This window comes from Camelus ferus, chromosome 7 (genome assembly GCF_009834535.1).
Source record: "Camelus ferus isolate YT-003-E chromosome 7, BCGSAC_Cfer_1.0, whole genome shotgun sequence".
Taxonomy (NCBI): Eukaryota; Metazoa; Chordata; class Mammalia; order Artiodactyla; family Camelidae; genus Camelus; species Camelus ferus.
This window is the reverse complement of record NC_045702.1, coordinates 40,406,186-40,428,404: the sequence shown is the minus strand read 5'-3', so window position 1 is coordinate 40,428,404 and position 22,219 is coordinate 40,406,186. Positions and strand designations below refer to the sequence as shown.

The 22,219-nt window shown below is 55.4% G+C and overlaps 1 protein-coding gene across 4 annotated transcripts in view; it reads left to right on the top strand.

The window, feature by feature from the left end:
* Window positions 1-1,407: 1,407 nt before the first annotated feature.
* The window catches only part of ADCYAP1R1 (ADCYAP receptor type I), a 56,417-nt gene continuing 35,605 nt past the window's right edge, over window positions 1,408-22,219 (top strand). Inside the window, exons 1-4 of one of the 4 annotated variants that reach the window (XM_032483762.1) lie at window positions 1,411-2,029; window positions 2,471-2,536; window positions 12,718-12,860; window positions 14,280-14,385. In XM_032483762.1, the coding sequence (XP_032339653.1) occupies window positions 12,810-12,860; window positions 14,280-14,385 (157 nt within the window). In that variant the 5' untranslated portion in view covers window positions 1,411-2,029; window positions 2,471-2,536; window positions 12,718-12,809. Of the gene's footprint in view, window positions 2,030-2,470; window positions 2,537-12,717; window positions 12,861-14,279; window positions 14,386-22,219 lie in introns of all 4 variants that reach the window. The other 3 variants (XM_032483764.1, XM_032483765.1, XM_032483763.1) reach the window with 3 other exon arrangements.

Here is a 22,219-nt window from a genome sequence, read left to right as displayed (position 1 = left end):
ACTGGAGTTGGAAGCAGATGGAGAAAGTAGGCTCTCAGGGGTCATGGGGACCATCTAGAAAGGGGGTGTATCCAGGTCCAGAAGGACTCTAGCATGGCACCAGGCCCTCCTCTCTCTAGAGTGGTCTCAGTCTTCACTGATAACAGAGAAGGACTGATATACTCCTCCTCCAGGAAGCTTTCCTGGACTGAAAGAAACAGAAGCCATGCAGACCATGGTGTAGCAGAGGGAGCCAGTGTTCACCGTGCAGTAGAAGGAAACCATCAACTGGATGAGTGGACCTTGGGAACTCCTTGCATCTCCCTGGGTCCTCAGATACTTCCTGTATAGTTTCCATTATGGACTCCTGCTCCATCAACCAGTCTCTCCTTCTCAGCTGGACTAGAATTCTGAAGGAAAGACTCAAGTCTATTTCCCCTCCCTCCTTCTTCCTGAGGCTTCCTCAATAAGGTGGCCACATCCAAAACCTGGGCCCACAGGAAGACTGGAAGATAACTTACTTGACTAAGGAAAGACAGAGCCTGGTTGCAGAACTGCAGATGGGGGTATGGAGAGAGCTCTTGGTATGCTGACACTTGGGGTAGTGACCAGAAACTGCAAGCAGGGGCAGGCGGAAGCGGTGGGTTGGCCAGTGGGGGTGGGCAGAAGGTAAGTGCTTGGCCTGGGAGTGGGTAACTGTTCTCAATTGGGCTTTGGCTCCACCACCAACTGGCTATGTGACCTTAACCTGTTTAGTTCCCCTTATTAAGCCTCAATTTAACCATCTGTACTAGGAGGAGATTGAGCAGCACCACAATAACAGTAGCAACAGTAAGTAATTCATTGGTGATGAGATAAAATCGCTGAAAACATACTATGGGATATGTGAACCATTTTTATTTAATGCTGTTGTCAAGAGGTGTGGGTTAGGTACTAAGCTTCCCATGTACAGGTGAAGAAGCAGAGGCTGGGAGAAGTCACCTGTCCCTCACAGAGCTGGCCCTGACACAGCAGGGGCTGGAGCCCATGCAGTCTGACCCCAGAGCACCATCATTTTAAGTTGCTGTAGACCCCCCTCTAAGGCCCCACCCTCCCTTTTCTGGCCAAAGAGGCGCCGTTTTCTAGGGGATCACATTTGAGGACATCCAGGCAGGCACCCCAAAGCTAGCTGACCTCCCCAAGCCAGGGCTGGGGGCTGGGGGTGGGGTGGGGTGCAAAGAGAATCTCGAGGAGAGTCTGGGACTTGCCCTGTAAGGAAGGCTTCCAGGAGGAGGAGGCACTGGCTCTGACAGACAAGGAATCAGGAAGACCAGGCTCTGACAGAATCAGGAGGACGTGGGAGAGAGAAGGAAGAGAGTTTCTCACTCTGGGCATGTTGGGGAGGGCTGAAAGGAGGGAGGTGAGCCCCGGGGAAGGCCCGACTCTGAGCCCCGGAAGCCAAGCGACAAAGGGGGATTGTCGCCACCTCCGCATCCGCATCCTTGCCCCCAGGTCTCCGCGCGAAGCTCCTGTCTGCAGCGGGCGGGGTCCTGCTCCCCCCACCCCGCCCCCGACCTAACCCCTCCCCCGGGCGCCCATTGGCCTGCACCCCGCAGCCAACGAAGTGCGCGGGGAGGTGGGGGGAGGCGGTGGTCGGTCGCCTCGTGCCCCGGGCCTGGCTTCGCGGCGGAGGCGGCGCCTCTCCCGCAGAGCAGACCCGGCTGGGCGGGCTCGCGGGGCTAGGCGGGCGAGGGCAGGCTGGGGGCGCCGCGCCCGGGCCCCGGGCGGCGACTGACGGCGGCGGCGGCGGCCGCTCCAGGAGAGCGCGGTCCCCGCGTGCGCACACGCACACGCCGCCGCGCAGGGACCCACGGACACCAGCAGCTGGCGGACACCCGGACGCGGAGACCTGGGCTCGGAGACCGGGGCTCGGAGCGCGCTGTTCGGCGCGCACGCTCCCCATCCCCGGGCGGCGCTGGGCGCGGACTCGCCGCTGCGCGCCCTCCCCGAGGAGTCTGCCCCGGGCCGACCCGCAGCCCGCGGCCCCGCGGTGAGGCCCCGCTGGCAGCAGGTAAGGGCCGCCCGGCTGCCCCTGTTCCTCTGCTCCCCGTCCGTCCTCCCCCAACTCCAGAACCTTCGCCCCTCGGGGACCGCAGGACCCCTCCTCCAGCTCGGCGGTCCCCGCAAGCCTGGTGCTCCACCGACGGAGAGCCGGCCAGGGCCAGAGCGGGGCCACCTCCCGAATCCGAAATGAAGCCCTCTCCCGCCACTGCTTCCTTACAGCGCGACAGCCTGACATCCTCCCTCCCGCCCCCCGCCCCCCCGCCCCCCCCCTCCCCACAGCCCTCCCAATGTCTGGGATCAAGCTCGGGACGACAGATCTTTGCAGCCCACAGGGGCTGGGGTCGGCCTGGCTACCTTTCACTCCTCCCGGTGCCAGAAGCGAGTACCAGGGGCAGGGAAGGCACTGCGGCCAGAGGCATACAAAGAGACCTGTCTCCCTACTCCCAAGGAATACAGACGCGCCTACGCGGATCCTGATCGGGAAGGCGACGCTGGAGGGTCTTCAGGGGCCTGGGTACCGCAGTCCTTGTGGGATCTGAGGGGGTGGGCAAGCGATGTGCTGGGTAGAGGGTGGGGTATGGGCCAGCGTAGAATGGCTCCCTGTAGTGACACCTTGGGGATCGTTCAAAAGAGCATTATCTCTCGGTTTCCCGCCGCGCAGAGGGGCTGGGGTCGGGATGCGTGGGCTTCAGGGGTCCTGCAAGGAAACGCCCCAGGGGGCCTGTGGGAGAAACGCACCGGCCTCCCCTGGCTGAAGTGGGCCTGCTCGAGACCCCTGCTCGCCGTCTTAAAGGTACAGGCTCCTGCTGCAACCCTGAGAGACAGGGGCCCACATCCTGGTCAGGAAGGATCTTTGCAGATTGGGGGTGGGGGTGGGGGTGCGGAGCGGAGTAGTGTCAGAAGGGCCAGGGTGCTAAGGGATAGAGCTAGATGCTCAGGAGGGAGCCCAGCCAGAAGCATTTCACTTGGAGCTAGGGGTGGAAGCTCACCTCTGGAAGGTGCTCAGACCCGTTTTGAAAGGTGCTGGCTGAGGAATGGTGGACCCCTGTCAGTCCTCCAGATTACTTCCATGTCTTTAGTACAGATGCATCAGTCTCCTTTTCTTTACCTCCCCAAGCCTCCCTAAGAGAAAAAACACAGCATTTGTCTTTTCTGGTGAGCAGCCCTGCGTTGGGGGTGGCTAGGGGTTGAGAGGGGGCCACACAGTCTGTGGAGAGCAGCCTGTCTTGGAATCACTCTTGGGCAGAGGCAGACAAGCATCCTGAAGGTCAGGCTAGAGGCTTCTGAGTGGCTGTGGGCTTCTGAAGGGGATGAAAAACTATGCGTGAGCCTTGGTGGGGGGCAACAGCACCCAGATTTTCTCAGGGGGCCAGTCTGAGTTGGTGCTAGGTGAAGGTGGGTTTGGTAGAACCCCCAGTCCCAGATGAATCTGAGACTCCGCTGACCTTGGCGAGGGCAGGCAGAGCTGCCAGTCTGGACACAAGTCAAAATTTGAACATACAAATTAGAGCCAGAACACATTGGGCTAGGCCCTGGCCAGATCTTCCAACCAATCCATCAACAAGTGTGTGTGTGTGGTTGAGGGACGGGGGGACCAGAGAGGCAGACCTGGTGCCTTCCCTCCCTTGCCATGATTCTGTGTCTGGGACAAGACCCTATGATTCTGTTTGCCCCTATGTGCAATGAGAGCAGGTATCTGTGGGGAGCCTCTTGAAGGCCTCTTTCCTGCATTCTAAGGACTAATTAGGCTAAAGGATTCATTAAGGTTCTTTTTTTTTTGTATAAGGTTCAGGCTGGCAGGGGGTTGATTGGAGAAACACTTTGGGATCTGTCCTTTTTCATGTGGCCACCCCTTCCTGACATGATCTTACTTTGGAACATTCCCTCAATTTGTGTTGAATAAACAAACACACAAAATGGATGTTTACAGATAAGTATATACACCTAAGAGGCTAGGAAAGACAAGAGCTAAGGCCACAAGGTGGCTTTCTTCCTGGAGACGTGGCCTCAGATTCAATGTCCCAGGTCTCCCACACCCAAGGATGAAGATTTCATTAACCTGGGGCTGGCACTGTTAAGCAGAGGACACCTTGTACTGTCTGCCAGAGGGCAGAACCAAGGTGTGCCAAGCGCAGAGCACGAGCTCCCCTCGGTGCCAGGAAGGCCTTGCTTCCCTGAGAGCCACCCAGCGTAGAGCTGACACCTGGGGGTACAGTGGGTTTCCTGTCTGGGGAGGTATGTGAGCAGAGGACCTCCGACAGGGGCTGCCTGGGGACTTCTGTGCTGGTGAGACTCGAGGCCCTGGCAGCCTCAGCTGCCTCTGAATGCAGGAATCTAAGATTTCAGGGTCTGAATGGGCTGGGCCTAGTGGTCTGTCTGCCTGGCAACCTGCAGGCTGGAAACTCTTCAGCTGTGGTGTGTTTGTACCGAGCCCTGGATGCCATCAGAGGCACATGGTGACAGCCACCCCCACAGTGACACACAAAAAGGGAGTGACACACTGCTGGGGAGGCATAAAGGCTTCCCATGACACCTTGCCAGAGAGCTGGGGCAAACAGGCAACAGCAGAGAGACAGTCGGACAGTGGGGCACACCCTCTCACACAGAACTGGACACACTCGGGGACTCAGACGTCTGCCCAACGAAGATCACAAAGTCTTTCTTAATGAGCGTTCAGATGCACATTGCATTGAATGGAGAATGTGTGTGTTGCGTGAGGCTGGAACGAGAGTTGGCAGCCTTTTTCTGTAAAAGAAGGCCAGATAGTAAGTATTTTAGGCTTTGCCGGCCATCCACTGTGTTGCAACTGCTTCATTCTGCTGTCGTAGCGTAAAAGCAGCTGCAGATGATACTTAACGCAAATGAGCAGGGCAATGTTCTGATCAACTTTATTTATGGACATAAATTTGAATTTTGTAGTTTTCCTGTGTCATGAAATATGAGTCTTTTAATTTTTTTCTGATGATTTATAAGTGTAAAAATCATTTTTGGCTCCTGCCGGTACAAAAATAGGTGACAGGCTGGATCTGACCTGCCGGAAGCGTTTGCCAACCCCTGGGCTGTAGGTGAGTGAAGAGAAGAAGAGAGGGAACATAAGAGATGGAAAAAGAGAGGAACTTAGTTCTGGGAGCCCAAGCTGCCCATTGGATGCTTCCCTCCACCCTGCCTGGAGCTCATGGTGCCCATCTATTTCATGCCTGGTCCCAGCACCTTACTCCAGTGTCTATGTGATAAATCTCCCACACTAAGGACACCTGGAGACAACATTCATGCCTGAAAATAAAAGGGCATCATGTCACTTGAGCTCACCAAAAAGGTCCTGAGCCCCCATTCCCATTCAGCCTGTTTGCCCAGGTCCATGCCCACCTCCACCAGGAGGAAAACTACAGGGACCCACCTCTTACTTCCAGACAAGATTCAAACTCATGAAAAGCAGGATGAGACCTGAAACAGCCCAGGCAGGAGTGAGGGGCTTCTGTTCTAGGGCTGGTAGTTCTCAGAGGAGGGTGAGGCCAATGGATGTGGGTGCAGCCAGGGTGGGCTTCCTGGAGATGGTGGTAGGAAGTTGGGTTGGTTTTGAGGAATACCTGGACACTCTCATCCTAGCTCCATGCATTGCCTTAGCTGTCCTCACCTTTCCCCAGTGACAAATGGGTACTACAGAGGGGTGGCTGAAAAGAAAAAAAAAACCCAGCTCCTTTGTAGGCACCCCTGAATTTCCCAGCTTCTGATTTAAGGCTATGTAGTGAACTGGGTCCTGCCTTGGTTTCTTCCTATCTCTCTTGTCCCTTTCTGACATTTCCTTCCTGCCTTTTCCCTGGAGGGCTGGGCGAGGGACACTTTCCTTTCCCACTTACCCAAGTCTCTGAATTCTGACCCCCCTCTTTCCATTCCAGCTACCCTCCCCTCTCCAGCCCAGGCCCCCATCACCTCTACCCTGAATCCAGAAAACGGCCTCAGCATGGGTTTTCTGCCTGCACTTTTCTCCTTCCACTCAGCTCACCAGCCTTCTGAGGAATATTCCCTAAACGGGAAGCTTCTAACTTCACTCCCCTGCTTAAAACTCTGCAGTGCTCCCAGCACTCTCTCGTGGAACTAGGCTGCGGTGTCCCCAGCATCCACAGACTGGGACTTGCCTTCTACACTCTCATCCACCCCCACCTCCTGACATCTTGCTGGGCTTTGGACACCACCGAGTCACCTTCCCAAACCCAACCACCAGGCACCCCTTAGAGTTTTTTAGGCCCCCACCGCATGCCCTGCCTTGCCAGATGCTGGGGTACCTGAGAATCAGAGCTGGCCCACCCTTCCAGGGGCTCACACCCACTCTGGAGGAACTGTTGGTTAACAAGGGTCTGCACAGATGGCGAGATGCTCTCCATCCTACCGCTCCCTGAGTCTCAGCCCCCTCCACAACCCCAGCCTGCTTCCTGTTCCCCTCCCTCCTGCCCTCTCCCCCCACACTTCCCACTGCCTCCCATCACTTCCCTTCCCTCCTCACTCCTTCCCTCTTTTTAATCTTCTGTTTCCTCCTTGTTCTTCTACCCTCTCCCTATTCCTGGCCCTGGGGGAGGACTCCCAGGACCCCCGTGGGACAGGAGATGTGCCTAGACTAGCCAGCATGGAAAGGCTTTGCAGCATGACCTTGGGAAAGGCTCCTGGTCTCTTTGGGCCTCAAATTCTCACCTGTGAAATGAGATTTTACCACCAATTTGCATGTGTGCACTCCCACCCAGCCTTTCTCTGCCCTGAGCCCGAGGTCCCTATATGTAAAATGCAGGGCCTAGGTAGAATCATTGTGGGCATACTCTGCCAGGGACCTGGCTTCTGCCATTTGCTACGCACAGGACTCCGTGGCCAGGCTCTGAAAGGGGAAAGTTTGAACGCCAAAGGAGCATCAGCATTAAAGATTAATCCATTGATTGCCAGGACACCCCTCACTCTGGCATCAGGCTCTGACCTTTTTCAGCCTTCTCCCTCTGGACCCCTGTACTAGGAGGGAGAGGAGGAAGTGTGTGTGGGGAGGGGGGGTTGCTGCTCAGGTTTTATTAATAAAGGAAGCATGTGTAGAGCAAGGGAGGTGAATGATCCACTTTCCCTGGGTCATCTTTGGTCTGGTGTCCAGGCTTGGCACTGCCCCATGATGGGGATGGATGCTAAGTAGTCAGAGGATCCCAGTAGGAGATGCCCTCTGTTCCATGAGGGCAGAAGAAGGACCCAGGGCTATGTGGCTCCATGGAGAGGAAAGGTGAGGGTCTGCCCTCCCACCTTGGGGGCTTCCAGGAGGCAAAGGAGCCTGTTTTGCTCAGGGCTGCCCTGGAAGAACGCAGTGGAAAGACATCAAAGCTTATCCCCGAGGGCCCTGGACCAGCTGCTGGAGAGAGGTCAGTGCCGCAGCCCTGGTGCTGGACCAGTCTCAGCTGAGGTGCTGCGGAAAGGGTCCTGCAGGGTGTGGGGCAGCGTGGGGGTGGCTGCAGGGTCTCCGAGTCCCCTCCACCTCCATGCAGGAAGCTGGAGCCCAGTGAGTCACCACTGGCTCCGGTGCGCTGGCTGACGATGCCGTCTTCCTGTGTGCCTGGCGCAGGGGCTCACTGGAGGACACGGCTGCTCTCTCAGTTCCCGCTCTAGGCCAGTCTCTGGGCTTATGGGGCCTGCGGAGGGCAGGTCCTCCCATGTCTGGAAGGGGGAGTGGACTCCCCAACAGCCCAGGTATCTGTCACACATCCATTCTTGACAGCAAGGGCTCTAGGACTCACCCCTGTGTGACCTTGGGAAGTGTCTTCCGCATTCTGGCCTCAGTTTCCCTACTCAGGACCATGGGGAGATGGCCTTTAAAGTCCATTTCAGGTTTGAAATGCTGTGTCTATAATTAACTCTTCCTAAGGAGGGTGCTTCCGACAGAAACGTGGGTGGGGCGGGGGTTGGGGTAGGTAGCAGAGAGCCTGACCAGTCCCCAAGGGATGTGAGCAGGATTACTGATGGATACCGATGGGCTCTAAGCTGATCTTCCTTCTGCCAGTAACAGAGAGTGCAGGAGCATATGGATAGGTGCACAAGTTTGGAGCCAGGCCGTTTGGGTTCACTTTCCAGCTCTACCACATGCTTGCTGTGTGACCTTGGAAAAGTTGCTTAGCCTCTCTCTGCCTCAGTCACCTCAGCTATAGAATGAGGACAATGCTAATAACGACTTCATAGGTTTGGGGCAGGTGAACTGAGTCAGTGCATATTTATTGCTTGGAAGAGTGCCTGGCACATACCGAATGTTTAATAAATGTTAGCCATTAGCAAATAAAAGCGCAGCAGGCCTGATGTTCCCGTTTGGAATATGACAGAGGGCTTCTGGGGCTGGAGGGGACAGTAGGAAGGTGAAAGAAGCAGAACACAAAGTGGTAAGGTAATAATAATAGTTAACACATGTATAGCCCTTGCTGAGAGCCAGGCTGTACTCTATACTTACGTAAATTGGTTGATGCTTCAGAGTAATGAAGTAGGTATTACTATTATTTCTGTTTTACATAGAATCAAATTGAGGCACAGAAAAGTTAAGTGATTTGCCAGAGATCCTTAGGCTTTAAACTCTAGTTAAGTGGTCCCTGAGCCCACCACACTAAATATCAGGAGGTAGAATGTAATTGTCCTCAGATCAGTTGCAAAAGCCGATTCAACCCAGCAGAGCTCAGACCCAAGAGCAGGAGCCCTGGAATGTCAGTGGCCAGGCTGTCCTGAGCCACAGGTGTATCTGGGTCGAAAGAGCCTACGTCCGTCCGTGGGGAGGGGAGAGACAAACCCTAGGCTGCAGTGGCCCAGTGGCCAGGCCTGGCCCTGGCCCTTAAGAGGGTCACTGGCCGCTTGGGGGAGTCCCGAGGAGGGAAGCAGCTAGGACGGGGAGCAGTGACAGGGCTGGGAGTGGCAGACCCAGGGGACACATCTTGGAAGGCTGTCCTGGGACAGAAGAGCCATGCATGTGATCCAGAGGAATATGAGGTTTGGGGCAGGTGACCTCAGACTAACCTCTGAACATTGTCCAGCAGGGGTGGTGCAGGGATGGCCTCAGGGCAAGAGGTGAGGGGAGAAGACCAGGGCAGGGGTGCTGAGATCACCATCCTGGAGAGGCTGTAGGAGGTGGTCCCTGAGGTTCCCAGATGAGGTGGGGGAGTGGGAAGGTCAAGTCCAGGGAGCTCCCAAGTTCCCTGTCTCCACCTCTTGACTAGTGAGTGTCTGTGTCCTGATGGACGGAGGGTGGACTGTGGTGGGGGAAGGTGAACAAGAGAGCGCAAAAGTGGGAATCAGGAACCTGGGTCTAGTTCCAGAGGAGGCCTCATGTTGAGAGTTCCCCAGCCCCTCTGCCCTTGCGGTACTGGGCTGGGAACACCTCTCTGCTGGCTCACATCATTGCTTGAGCTGCTTGGTGACAAAGCAGAGAGCTGAGGGATGGTTGGGCTGGGGCCTCTACTCCAGCTTGTTTGTAATCCGCTGCAGGGATAAGCATCCTGCAGGTCTGGGCCTCCCGTGTGTGTGTGTGTGTGTGTGTGTGTGTGTGTGTGTGTGTGTACCTGTACTGCATCTGATCCAAATAAATCTAACTGCATCTAAATAGCTGAATGCCTTTGCAGAATGAGTGTGGCTATTATTGTACGCATCTGTAATCTGACAAACATACCAGAAGATTGAAATCGCTGAGTGATGCATCTTCACATAGCTTTGTTCTGTGCTCTGTGTGTGTGCTCTGCATTTCTGTGAAGGAGTGTGTGTGGAGTTGTCTGTGGGTCCCTGAAAGAATCTCCACCTTTGTGTATTCCTCACGTGTGTGTTTCTATTGATACCTTCAGGTGGGTGCCCTGGGGATAAATGTCTGTCTTTGTGGAGCTGATGTGTCTTTATGCTCTTCTCCATCGACCTGTTTCTGTGTCCGTGTGTGTGGCCAACTCTCTTGCTTCTAAAAAGTTAAGGTTAAAACAGAGGCTTTATAATCCTATCTTATGAGAATCATGAGACACGATTATAATCCTATGACATGAGAATCACCTAAAGAGCTTTAAACAACACTGATGCCTGGCTCCCAGCCTGAGGGGTTCTGACTCGGTTGGGCAGGGGTGTTTTTAAATGCTCCTCAGTGATTCTGCTGGGCAGCCCAAGTTGAGGACTGGGCTAAGAGGTCAGAGTGCATCTTGGGTCCCGGGCCAGGGCTCAGGGGAGGAGGTCGTGAGTCTCCATTTGTGGGGGCCCTGTCCTGAAGGCATCTCAGGGTGTCAGGGCGCCCTGAGAGTGGTGAGCTCTGATGTCCTCTCTCAGCCCTCTTCCCAGGCCTCCTCCTCCAGGAAGCTTGCCTCCTGTCCCCAGGCAGAGATCTCTCCCAAGAGATACAAACAGTGGCCGGGGTTTCTGGTGTTATGTTGCCTGGAATCCAAGAGAGATGGCCTCCCAGAAATGAGCATCGTGTGTCCACTTGGTGGCACAGGCTGTGTACCCATTTCCTTCCTCTGGTTTTGTCTGGGCCCAGTTGGTTGTGAGGCAGGCCTAGGAGGCAGCCAAGATGAGGAGTCACCTTCCTCTCAGCTAAGAAAGCTGAGACCCGCAGAAGCAAAGGTCTTGACTCTGATCAAGAGCTGGGGCCAGAACCGAGGCCCAGGCCGCAGGCTGCGGCCCTGCCGGGAGGGTTGTTGGCGGTGCTGGAGGCATCCGGTGTTGTCCTGGGTGGGAGCCTCCCTGACCTCAGACCCCACCAGCCTTTGGCTTGACACTGTCCTATGTGCAGGAGAGGTCAGCCCAGATCTCAGAGACCTTCTGCTTTATACTAGCTTCTCCAAGCCCTCAGCCTCCAGCACCTGCTGAGGGGCAGTGGGCCAGGCATTCCTCTCTTCCAGCTGTGTGGGTGGGGAGTGCCAGCTCTCTGCAGGCAGGGCCTTGGGCCCCTCAGGGATAGTGGAGATGACCAACCCCTCTGGGGACCAGTCAGTGCCAGGTCATACCAGAGGCAGTCTGTGGCCACCAGGGGTGTGGAGGGTCCTGGGAGGGGGTACAGAGGTGGAAGGCTGTGCCTGGGGTGCCCAGGGATGCTGTGGCCTGTGCTCTTCCGGCTGCTCAGTCCTTCGTGACCTGCAGGAGAGACTGGGCCAGAATCCCTGTGGCCCCCTGAGCTTCTGAGAGCATCTCTCGAGGATACAGAGGCCTCCCTCAGCATCTCCAAGTGGGCCCTGAGCAGGCAGAACAGCGGGTAGATAAAACGGGCCCCTTTCTTTGCCTTCCTGTGGTTGATTTTCTCTCTCCTTTTTGGGTCCTCGATTGTCACCAGATTGAGCCTGGGGAGGCCAAGGAGAGCTTGGAGAAACAAGGAGAAAGGGAGGGAGGGAGGCATGGGGAGGCCATGGGGTAACAGCAGCTCTGCCCCGTGGTGGGGTTGTGCAAGGACTCGTGGCTGGAATGCAGCCCCCATGGGCCTCTTGAACCAGGAACCTATGGGTTAGTGGTGGCCCTGACTCGGGCCTACTCAATCTTTTTAATAATGATTTAATAGTAATAATAACTTTTTAATTACTATATAATACTTCAAGTACAGCTATGCAGGGGCCTATTAACAGTGCCTGCCTGATGGATGGTTGGCTGCCCCCTTTTTTTTGCTGTAGATGCTATTTTGAATGATGCTGCAGTGAATATCCCTGAATATGCTTCTTTTTGTACAAGTGCAGCTATCTCTCTAGGATAGATACCCAGATGCAGAACTGCTGCCTGAAAGGGAATGTGCATTAATGATCAATTTTAGAAGCAGACCAGACTCTTGCTCTGGGCATGGGCCGGGGCTCCCACAGCCTCGTCACTCAACGCCCAGTGCCCTGCCCTGCCTAGTCTCCCCAGTAGCCACCCCAGTCCTGGAGGACCGCCCCCCTCAGGCTCTGAGGCCCGAGCGCATCCTCTCCAGCGGTCACTTTTCTTGTTTGTCTTGTTGGTAAAGGCTTTATCCTGGAGGCCAAGTGGGCTGAGGCGGAGTGAAAGGCAGGCTATGTTTGCTAGGGGACCAGGCTGGGCTGCTGGAATAAAACAGCCCTGTGTGAGCGAGCAAGTTAGAGGGAAGTGCGGCTCCTCATCACGTAGCCGCCTGCAGCTAGGTAGACCGTCAGGCTGGCGGGGTGGCTCAGCTCCACGGGCCCACTTAGTCATCCCGGCTCCTTTTCAGAGTGTCGCTCCCCACCTCTCGGGTGTTTTCTTGGCTGCACCATCCAAGCTGGATCCGGCGTTGGGCTGGGGGGTGGGGGTGGGCGGGTAGAGCAGCAGTGGTGAGCACGCAATGCCTTCTGGACAAGTGGTGCAGAGGTGGCACGTGTCACTGCCACCCACGTTCCATGGTGGGAACCTCATCACATGCCCACACCTGAGAGCAGGAGGGACCCGGAAGTGTTCTATCCAGGTGGGCATGCTTGTGCCAGCTAAAACTCTGCCGCTGTGGAGGCAGACCATTCTTAGAATCCAGTGGGGGCCTGAGCCAGCGAGTTCCCTGCTGTATCCCCAGGGCCTGGCACTGAGGAGGTGCTCAGCCGGTATTTGTGGTTGTAGAAGAATAAAAAACAGCATGGATGAAGGCATGGAGGGGGGGTTACCCACGAAGGCTAAGAGCTTTACTGTAGGTAGGGGAGGGGGACTGTCCCTGCCCTCTCCTCTGCCACCGGACCCGCAGGCTTCATGCCTTTCCTTCCTTTCTAGCAGGTAGACAGACACCTGTGGCTGATCAGCGGCTGCTCTGAGTGGGAGGCGAGTGGCCCTGGCCGGAGCCTTCTTCCGGGCTGAGAAGCGTCATGGCCAGCATTGTGCAGGCCTCCCTGGCTGCTCTCCTCCTGCTGCCTATGGTAAGGTCCCAGGACCCTCCCCAGGCTCACCTGAGCTCCCATCCAGACAACCCAGTCTTCTGTGTGCTCTCAGCCAAGCTCAGTTCACATGCCGGCACCACCACTGGACCATCCAGCACCTTTGTGTGAATTAGAAAGGGTGCTCCTTCCTCAAGACCCTGTACTTGACCCCAATTTGACCAGAAATTGTTACCCAATTTACACATCTATTGTGATGGTAACACATGTAGCAGCCTTTAGAGTTGTGCAGTGCACAGTCTGCTCAACTGTATGCAGGGGTCCTGGTCAGGGCTGTAGAAGGCTGTTTTGATCCTGGTCCCCAGCCCAGTAGTCTCTGCCAGGTTAGAGCGCAGAAGAGCTCTCTGCTCAAACCTATCCCTGAGCAGGGAGGGGGTTGGGGGTGAGGGATTCCCAGGCAGTGGCCCCTGCCCCTCAACCTGGAACTCCAAGGAGCAGTAGCTGCACCTGTCTTCAGAGCCCCAGATGCCAGTCCTGCCTCTGCCTTGCCGTACTGTGTACCCACGGACAAACTCATCCCCTTCCCTGGAAGCTGCCTGCACATGTGAACAGTCAGAGCTAGACTGGATCCCTGAGCACTGCTCTCGGTAGTTCAGATGCTTTGTGCCTGCCTCTGTACTCACCAGCATCCTCTTACGGAACCATCCCTGCCCTGGAGTTTTGAGTTGAAGTGACAGCATTAGGATGCAGCTGTCATGACAGCGTGCATGGGCTTTGAAATTACTTGGTCCTACACTTAAATCCAGTTTCTGTCACTAACCAGCTACCTGAACTCGGGCAGGAGTTTCTTAACTTCTCTGACCCTGCTTCCTTTTTCGTAAAAGAGGGCAGCAGTAAATGAGAGCAACTAGCAGGCCCCACCGAATGTTACCACTGCTCCTTCGCCTGCAGCTCCTGGGCCCCCAGAGGAAAGAGGGGATGAGCTCTCTCAGCTCCCCCTCTTTCTCACCCCCTGCTTGCTCCCCTAAAGTGCAGTCGTAGCCTCGTGGTCTCTGGACTGCCTGGGTTTGAATCCTGACTATACAGTCTACTAAGAAATGTGACTCTGAGCAAGGTCTCCTTGCTAAAGTTTCACATCTGTTAAATGCAAAATGGTAAAAACAGTGCCTACTTTGTAGTACTCTTGAGACATACGTGCACGCATGTGACAGAGTGCTGCACACACTTAGTACAGTGCTATGTATGTGTTTGCTAATGTTGTTATAAGACGTGGGAGCTGAGACCCAGGGAGGGGGTGGGCTCTGCCCAGGCCACACGTTGAACTGGTGAAGGGGAGTAACCCTCATGGGCCCCTGCTGCTCTGAAATCTCTGTCGCTATCCTCTTCCCGCTCCTGTCGCTCCCCTCCCCCATTGCCCCTGGGGCTTAAGTAGCAGGGCTTGACCACTATCCATCCCTGCAGGCCACCGCCATGCACTCTGACTGCATCTTCAAGAAGGAGCAAGCCATGTGCCTGGAGAAGATCCAGAGAGCGAATGACCTGATGGGCTTGAATGACTCCTTCCCAGGTGAGGAGGGTGACAGGGAGGGCACATCCGGGTCAGCCTTTAGAACTGATGTGCCAGCCTCTGGCCACCGTGTAGAAAGCGGTAGAGTGACAGGTCCCTGGGGCCTTCAGAAGGCCCTTTGGGGCAGTAGAGTCCTGGGTCTGCTCTGGGCAGTGACGCTGGGCTTACCCTCCTTGGGGACGGCCTGCCCTGGATGCCACCTGCTGGAAGGGGCTGTTCTGGGTGGCTGGATGTGGCCGTCTTCACTTTCATGGGGGCTGGGATAGAGCTGGTGTCTGGGCTGGGCAGCAGCTGTCAGAGAGCTCCTTAGCAGGCAGCCTAGGCCTGGTAGCAGCAGGGACACAGCTGTTGCTGGTGGCTAAGCTAAAGAACATCTGGTCAACCCAGGGCATGAGGTATGGGATCAGTTCCCATCTCCTCTGCTCACTCCATCAGAAGGCAGGGAGCGAGGCAGCAGCAGGAACCCCAGTCCTGGGCCTGTGTGGTGCGGGGCTTCTCCTGGGGCTGTTAACGCGGAAGGGGTGCTGCTTCCTTGTGCTGGATGGTGCCATGGACTGTAAGACATTTAGTGGCCTTAGGTCTCCCATTAGATGCCCATAATGCCTCCTGATCCCAGTGACAGCTCACAGTGCCTCACAGCATTTCCAAATGTCCCAAGGAAGTGACACACCCCTGGCTGAGAACCAGTGGTCCTACATAAGCCCTTCCTCCCAGCTCCCCCACTGTGCAGCGAGACGCTGAGGTCCATAGGGCAGGGGTGCCCTCAGCTTCCTGGCTCCCAGCAGGGCCAGGGAGAGGGTCTGCATGGGAAGTAGGGGATCTGGGGGTGGAGGCGTCACTGGAGAACTTGCCAGACTCACTCATGCTTCAGTTGCTGGAGGGTGGGGCTCTCTGCCCACCCTAGAGGGATCCACGCTCCCCTTGGATCCTCACCACTTACAGGGAGCTCTTCAGAGCACAGGCTGTTTAAACACTTGATTAGTCAGCAGCCGAGTTAAATGTAACGGTCCCTCTGGGCCGGGCTCCCCAGCCAGTCTGCTCAACAAACATTAACTGGTAATGGAGTCCCTCCCAGTCCTGCTGGCCTTTCCCTCCAGCCGAGATCTTGCTCAGCCGTAACTGTGGCCAAAGGTGGATTTTAGGGAAACTGGGACAGGGGGCCTAGATGGGCACACAGTTGCAGGAGACTCAAAGACTATCTGGTCCAGACCTCTTGTCTAGGGGGTGGGGTAGTGCAGTGGAAACCTGGGGGCAGTGACTCCTCTTTAGAACCGTTGGGTGGGGGAGTGTCAGGCTCAGGTGGGCCTGGAACCCAGATGTCTCCTGCCTCCCAGCCCAGGGTTACTGTTCCTGCGTCACAGGTCTCAGATACATTTGGGATAAGCAGTAGGAAGCATCTGGTGAGGAGGGGGTGAGGTGGGAGGTGGGGGAGGACTGGACACAGCAGGTGAGCTGTGTGCAGGTGAATTGCCCCTGTGGAGCCCTGGGCTGGGAGAGGACAAGAGGCCCCGCCCACAGGGGTGTCCTGGCGGAAGCTGGGCAGGAACCAGGCAGCTGTAAGGATGGACACCACCCTGGGAGGGGCAGGCCAGCGCCTAGAGGGGCTCTCGCCCCCAGGTGTGCTCAGGAGAGGATGAGGTCGAGAAGAATTCTCTGTGGGGAAGGTTCACGGAGAAGGTGGTGTATAAACTAGATCCTTGGTCCTCAAGCCTGGCTGCACATCAGAATCACCAGGGAGCTTTTAGGAAAATGTACCCAAGACAGAATCCAAACCAATTAAACTAGAACCTTAGTCCACTGTAGTCACCATGATTTTTAAAGGCTCCCTGGGCAATTCTTATGAGAAACTAGGCTGAGAGCCCCTGAGTTGGGCCCTAGGGAGACGCAGGCATTTGATGGCAGGTGAGAGCCGAGGGATGGATGACTAGAGAGAACATTCTAGGTTGAGGGAACCACAGCAGCAAGAGGCAGGTGGGGGAGGGGAGTGAGTGACTCCCTGCGTCTGGAACCTTGAACTGGAGTTGGGGGAGACGGGTGGGCTACGAGGCAGGGTATGGCTGAAGGTCCCAAGAGCAGGTATCTGTATGTTCCATGTTCCCATCCACTGGGGTTGGAGGTCAGAGGGCATAGCAGGGCTAGCATCCCTCCAGCTTTCCCCGGGACCCTACCTGGCCCTCCCTCCTCTAGCCCTGTCTCAGAGGCCCCGTGAGTCAGGTCACCCCCAAGCCTGAACTTGGGCAAGGGCCTCCAAGCCTGTGGAAGAAATTCACTGACTCACTCATTCATTCACTCAGTTATCCCCTCATCCTCTCACTCATTCAACTCACATGATGACCTTGAATCTTAGGGGTCTGGCCTGGATAGAATGAGGGTGAGGCTGGGGATAGGGGCTGCAGAGAGAGAGGTTTGCACCCTGACAGCCCGGACTGCAGAGTTCTCCTGGGGAGTGGGGAGACATCTCTAGGAAACAGTGCAGTTTAGAACAATCTGGAAAGGCTTTCTGGAAGAACAGAGAGGCGTTGGGGACCAGATCCAGGCTTCAGAGCGCAGATGGAGCGGCAAGGGATGTTACAGGTGGGAGATGACCCCAGTAAAGGTAGGAAGTGGGCAGTGAGTATGGTGGGGGAATTGTAACAGCTAGCACTCAGGTACCAGGGACCAGGTTCTAAACCCTGACACACTCGCAACTGCATGACATAGCTCAACCTCGCCAGCCTGTGGGCTGGGGAGAGTTTTCCCTCCTGTTTTGCCAATGAGGCTATGCAGCCTCAGAGAAGTTAGGTTATTAGCTGTTACCTAGTAAGTCACACAGCCAGGAAGGGTGGAGTCAGGATGTGTGTTCGACAGTTCCAGAGTTCTTGCTCTTAACCACTGGACTGCTTTGTGGCTCGGAGAGGAGGGAGGAGACAGCTCCACCCCCGACTTTCCCTGGCTGCAGTGAAAGGTCACAGGGCAGAGGAAATTGAAATGAAGCTGGAGAGAGGAGTTGGGAGAGGACGCCTTACACGTGTCCTCCAGAGGCCTGCACTTTTCTTGGCTACAAAAGGCCAGAGGGTGTTTTTATTTCTAAGGGCCAGGGTAGCTTGAGGCCTCAGCCTCTAGTGACCTGCTTGGCCTGGTGGCCCAGGCCCCGGCTCCAGCGCTGTGGACAGAGAGGGGCTGGGCCACGGGAGGGCGTGAAGTGTCCACTCCGCTAGCATCAGGCCTGCGGGCACAGTAGTCCTTCTCTGCAGGCTGAGGTTGGAGGACCCCCACCTTGAGGGGACTTCAGAGTAGGTGGCCTCTGGGCACCTTCCAGTGCAGAAGTTCTGGGAGATGTTGGCCATACTGTCAGCTGCCAGGGGAGGGTGTGCTAGGGCCCGACACAAATCTCAGGCGGGGTCCTCAGAGCATCCTTGGCTTCTGATTCAACCTGCTTGTAAAGTATGGGCAGTGATCCATCCCATCGTGCTGTGTAGAGCCTTAGAGCCTCCGGGATCATTTAAAGATGCTGATGGCCAGGCCCTCCACATACCAGCGTGATTGGCCTTTGGGTGAGAGGCTTACTGAGAGTATGTGTTAAAGCCTCCAGATGATTCTAAAATGTATCCAAGTTTGAGAACCATTGGCTTGGCTAGAGAACAGAATCCCCCAGGACGCTCATGTCAACTCGAGCCAGAGAGCAGCCCCCAGGGTCCAGGCCAACCTAGCCGGGAGCCAAGAGTCAGACTGTAATGAAGAACCAACAGTTGTGCGATGTGTTATCTGTATCTGTGCTTGACGTGAACTGAGAGAGGCCAGCCCCTTCCTTGCACGGCTCCTGCCCCGCCCCTGCCTGTCCCTAAGCACATGTGCCGTGCGCAGAATGCTGGCCAGGGGTCAGCCGATGTCCCTGCAACACACTTGAAAATGAAAAGGAAAATCTGCCAGCTTGTTTCAGTGACTGTGAGTGTGAATTCACAGCAATGCTTTTATATATTATATATATATATGTACACACACATATATATATTTATGTATTTATATATATTTATGTGTATTACCTGTGTGTTTCCACAATCTTTTAAATCCAACTAAGTGAGTATTGGAATGAGGACACTGACGTGTTAGAGGTGAGGTGTGTCTGTGCCATGTGTGTGTAGCTGGGGGGATGACAGGAGCGCTCCTGCATCCCCTCAAGTCCTTATCCCTCACTGGTCCTGGGACCTCCATCCCAAAGAGAACATGGGAGGGTAATGCATATAGTGGCCTTCAGAGTGGAAGCCGATGTTCAGAGATATGCTGGGGGAGACACCGGAGCTCAGCAGGCAGCTGAAGCGGGTAGAAAATATAGGTAAGGTAATGGAGATGAAAGCAAGATTTCTGACTGGGTGATTTTGTCCACAACATCCTTGATGTGTTTTAAAGATTTTTATTAGGACCGTTGTGGAGAGGGTGGGTACATTTAGCGGTTTCATCCCTCATTCCAAACCCCTGACGGCTAAATGGGACTCGAGACAACGTCAAGTCCGGCTCTGTCATGTGACGCCCAGAGAGGTTGAGACCAGAGGTGGCCGTCACTGGCCAAGTCAGCTGAGGGCCAGAGCCAGCTCTGGGACAGGACCCAGGCCTGCCGTCCCCACCAGGGAAGGCCCTTTGTGCTGCAGTGCTTTTGTGCCCTGAGAGAAGAAAGGACTCCTGTGCGTGGGAACCAGCGTCTCTGCTCTTGAACGTCCCCAGGCCCACGCAGCTCACAGGCACTGCCTGCTGGGCCGGTGGCTTTGTTCTCTTGGCTCAGCCCAGGCGGCCTGCCTGCCTGGGGTGAGTCTAGCCAACATCTCCTCTTTGTGGGGTTGCGGGCTTTCGTCAGCCTGGAGGCCTTCCCTGCATTTAAGTGGGCTGGTCAGGTGTGGTCCTCCGTGGGGGTCCCCTGCCCCATACTCTGCAGATGATGGAAGAGGGAGCCCGCGGCAGCCTTGGCGGGGGCAGGAGGGAAGAGGCTTGGAGGGAAGACAAGAAAGCCTGCTCATTGCTATTCTGACCCAGCCTCTGAGGCCTGTCCAGGGTGCAGAGTACATGTCCTAGCACCCCTCTCCACCCTTACCAGAAAAGAGGCCTGGAGGAGGGAGGGGGAACCACAGCAAGGCTGGGTCCAGGCTCCCCATCCCTGGAGCAAGAGCAGCTTCTTGTCTGTACCTCCCAGCTGCTCTGAGACTGAACAGGCACCCAGCATGGGAAAGGGGTGGGGTCCGCAGGGACCCTTTCTCTGAGGAACGCACTTCCAGATCTGACAGAGGGTTCCATTTCTCTCCAAATCTGTTTTCCTTTAGTCAAGTCTCAGACTTGACCCTGCATTGGAACCTCCTGGAATACTTGTTAAAACACAGATTGCTGGGTTTAGCCCCAGAATTTCTGATCAGTGGGTCCGGCAAGGCCTGAGCATTTGTATCTCTGGCAAACTCCCAGTGCTGCTCCTGCTCTGGGGTCCACACTTTGAGAACCACTGACTTCCCGAGGGGAGGGCTGTATTTTCACTCCTCTCTCCACAGCCCACCCTCCCGCTCCCAGCACTGAATTCACAGATGGTCCTCATTTTATGGATCAGAAACATTGGCTGTAAAGTAAATTTCAGTAAATGGAGTCATTTTTCACCATTGAATTGCATGCTGAAATGAGGGACTTGTCCTAACAATACCCAGGCACCTCGGGCAGCTTCTCGTAGGGAGGACTCTGCCTTTGTCTGAGTTCCCTTGGTGCCCCTGGTCTCACGGGTTTTGAACACTGTGTGGAACTGGACAGAATCATCACCATGACAACCCGAGATTAGCTCCTTATTTTGCTCCATTCGAGGCTAATGGCTCTTGCATTCTCTCTCCATTCAACCTGCCCAAGTGGTCTCTTCCTCCCCTGCCGTCACAAGGCACTGCCTCTCCTGACTTTGTGTATAAGCGTCTTAGTGGGAGCAGCCCCGGAGAGTGCGTCCAGCATTCTTCCTGCTCCTCCAGCCCTGAGCAGGAGTCCCCCGATGCCTGAATTCCTCCCACCAACTTCCATACAGGCTTTTGGTGGGACGGATGGAGCCAGGAGGGCGGAGGCAGGCTTTGTGTAGAATTGGGGCCCAAGAGGAAGTGAATCAGGAGGCTTGGGGGTGTCCGAGTGGAGAGTTCTCCCAGGGAAGAGGACCGGTTCGGACTTCCGACCTCCTCTGCATGAGAAAGAAGAGGGGAAGAACTTTCTCGACCTCCCAACAGAGGCTGGTGCACTGGACCATCTCCTCCTTGAGGCAGGCTCTCCTGGCTGCTGTGTCAGCAGCCTCTTGTGCTTTTCCTTGTATCTCTGGCCACCCTCCTCGGTCTTCTCTGCCGGCTCCTCTTCTAATGGTGGCATTCCTTGTTCTGTTGGGGCCAGGTCCTAGGCTCTTCTCTTTTTTTCTTCTCAGATCTGCACCCTCTCACTGGACACATCATCTGGGTTCACTGCCCTAGCTAGCATCCCTGGGCTAACCACGCCCCATGCTCTGTCTCCAGTTCTCACTTCTCCCCTGAAAGCCAGCCTTTTATCTAACTGCCTACTTGAAATCTAGCTCCACTTGGCTCTTCATGTTGTCTCAGATTAAACACACCCCAGGTGACACTCGAGTTCCAGCTGGCCTCCCCACTGTGGTGAATGGCTTGTCCAGCCTGCCATCCAAACCCTCAAATCCAGGTGCCATCCTTGATGCCCCTCTCCCCTCCACTGCATTAGTCAGGGTAGCCTAGACCATGCTGCAGTAACAAATGAATCTTAACATCTCAGTGACTTACTGGCCATAACATTTATGGCTTGCACGTGTCACAGGCCCGCGTAGTCGTCAGAGGTGGGAGGTGGAGTTTGACTCCACCTGGTCCTTCAGAGATCCAGGCTCCTTCCGTCTGGGAACACTGCCACGCTCAACATGTGGCCTCCAGCGATGCTGTAGAGAAGGGAGAGAGAGAAAGGGTGTGGAGTCTGTGAGGAATGTTCTTGAGACCTGTTTGTCACTTCCCCCACTTACCACGGGTGAGCACTCAGTCATGTGAAATGGGCGAGCTCCGACAGTGCCTGGCTCACCAAGCCCTGTCAGTCCTGCCTCCAGACTCCCCTACACAGACCTCCTTTCCATCTCGGCTGCCATGGCTCCAAATTGAGCTCCCCAACCTCCCCCTGGACGGCTGCCATATCCCAACAGACATGTCTCCACGTTTACTTTCCTGCTCTTGAAATCTATTTACCTTTCCACACAACTGAATCAGATCACGTGACTCTTGTCTTCAAACCCATCTGTGGGAGGCAGAATAATGCCCCCATCAAAGATGCCCACGTCCTAATCCCCAAAGCCGGGAGTGTGTTGCCCTAAATGGCAAAAGGGACTTGGCAGGAATAGTTAAGGATCTTAAGATGGGGAGAGTTGCCTGGATTATTCAGGTAGATCCAATATAATCACAAGTGTCCTTACAAGTGAAAGGAGGCGGCAGGAGGGTCAGGGAAGGAGGAAGATTTGAGGATGCTGTGCTACTGGCTTGGAAGATGGAGAAAGGGGCCACAGAGCAAGGGATGTGGCTGGCCTCTTGGGTCTGGAAAAGACAAGGAAACAGATTCTCCCCTAGAGGCTCTGGAAGAAATGCTGACACCTTGATTTTGGCCCAGTGAGACCCATTTTAGACTTCTGACCTCCAGAACTGCAAGGTAAGAAATCATGTCATCTTAAGCTCTGTTATAGCAGCAATAGGAAAGTAATATACCGTCCAAGGTCTTCTCTTTGCATTTTCATTAAATCCAAACTCATTCACATGAGCACCTGACTATAAGCCCTGTTCAGGGAGAGGCCAGGGTGGTTTTTTCACTCCAGTATTGCTCT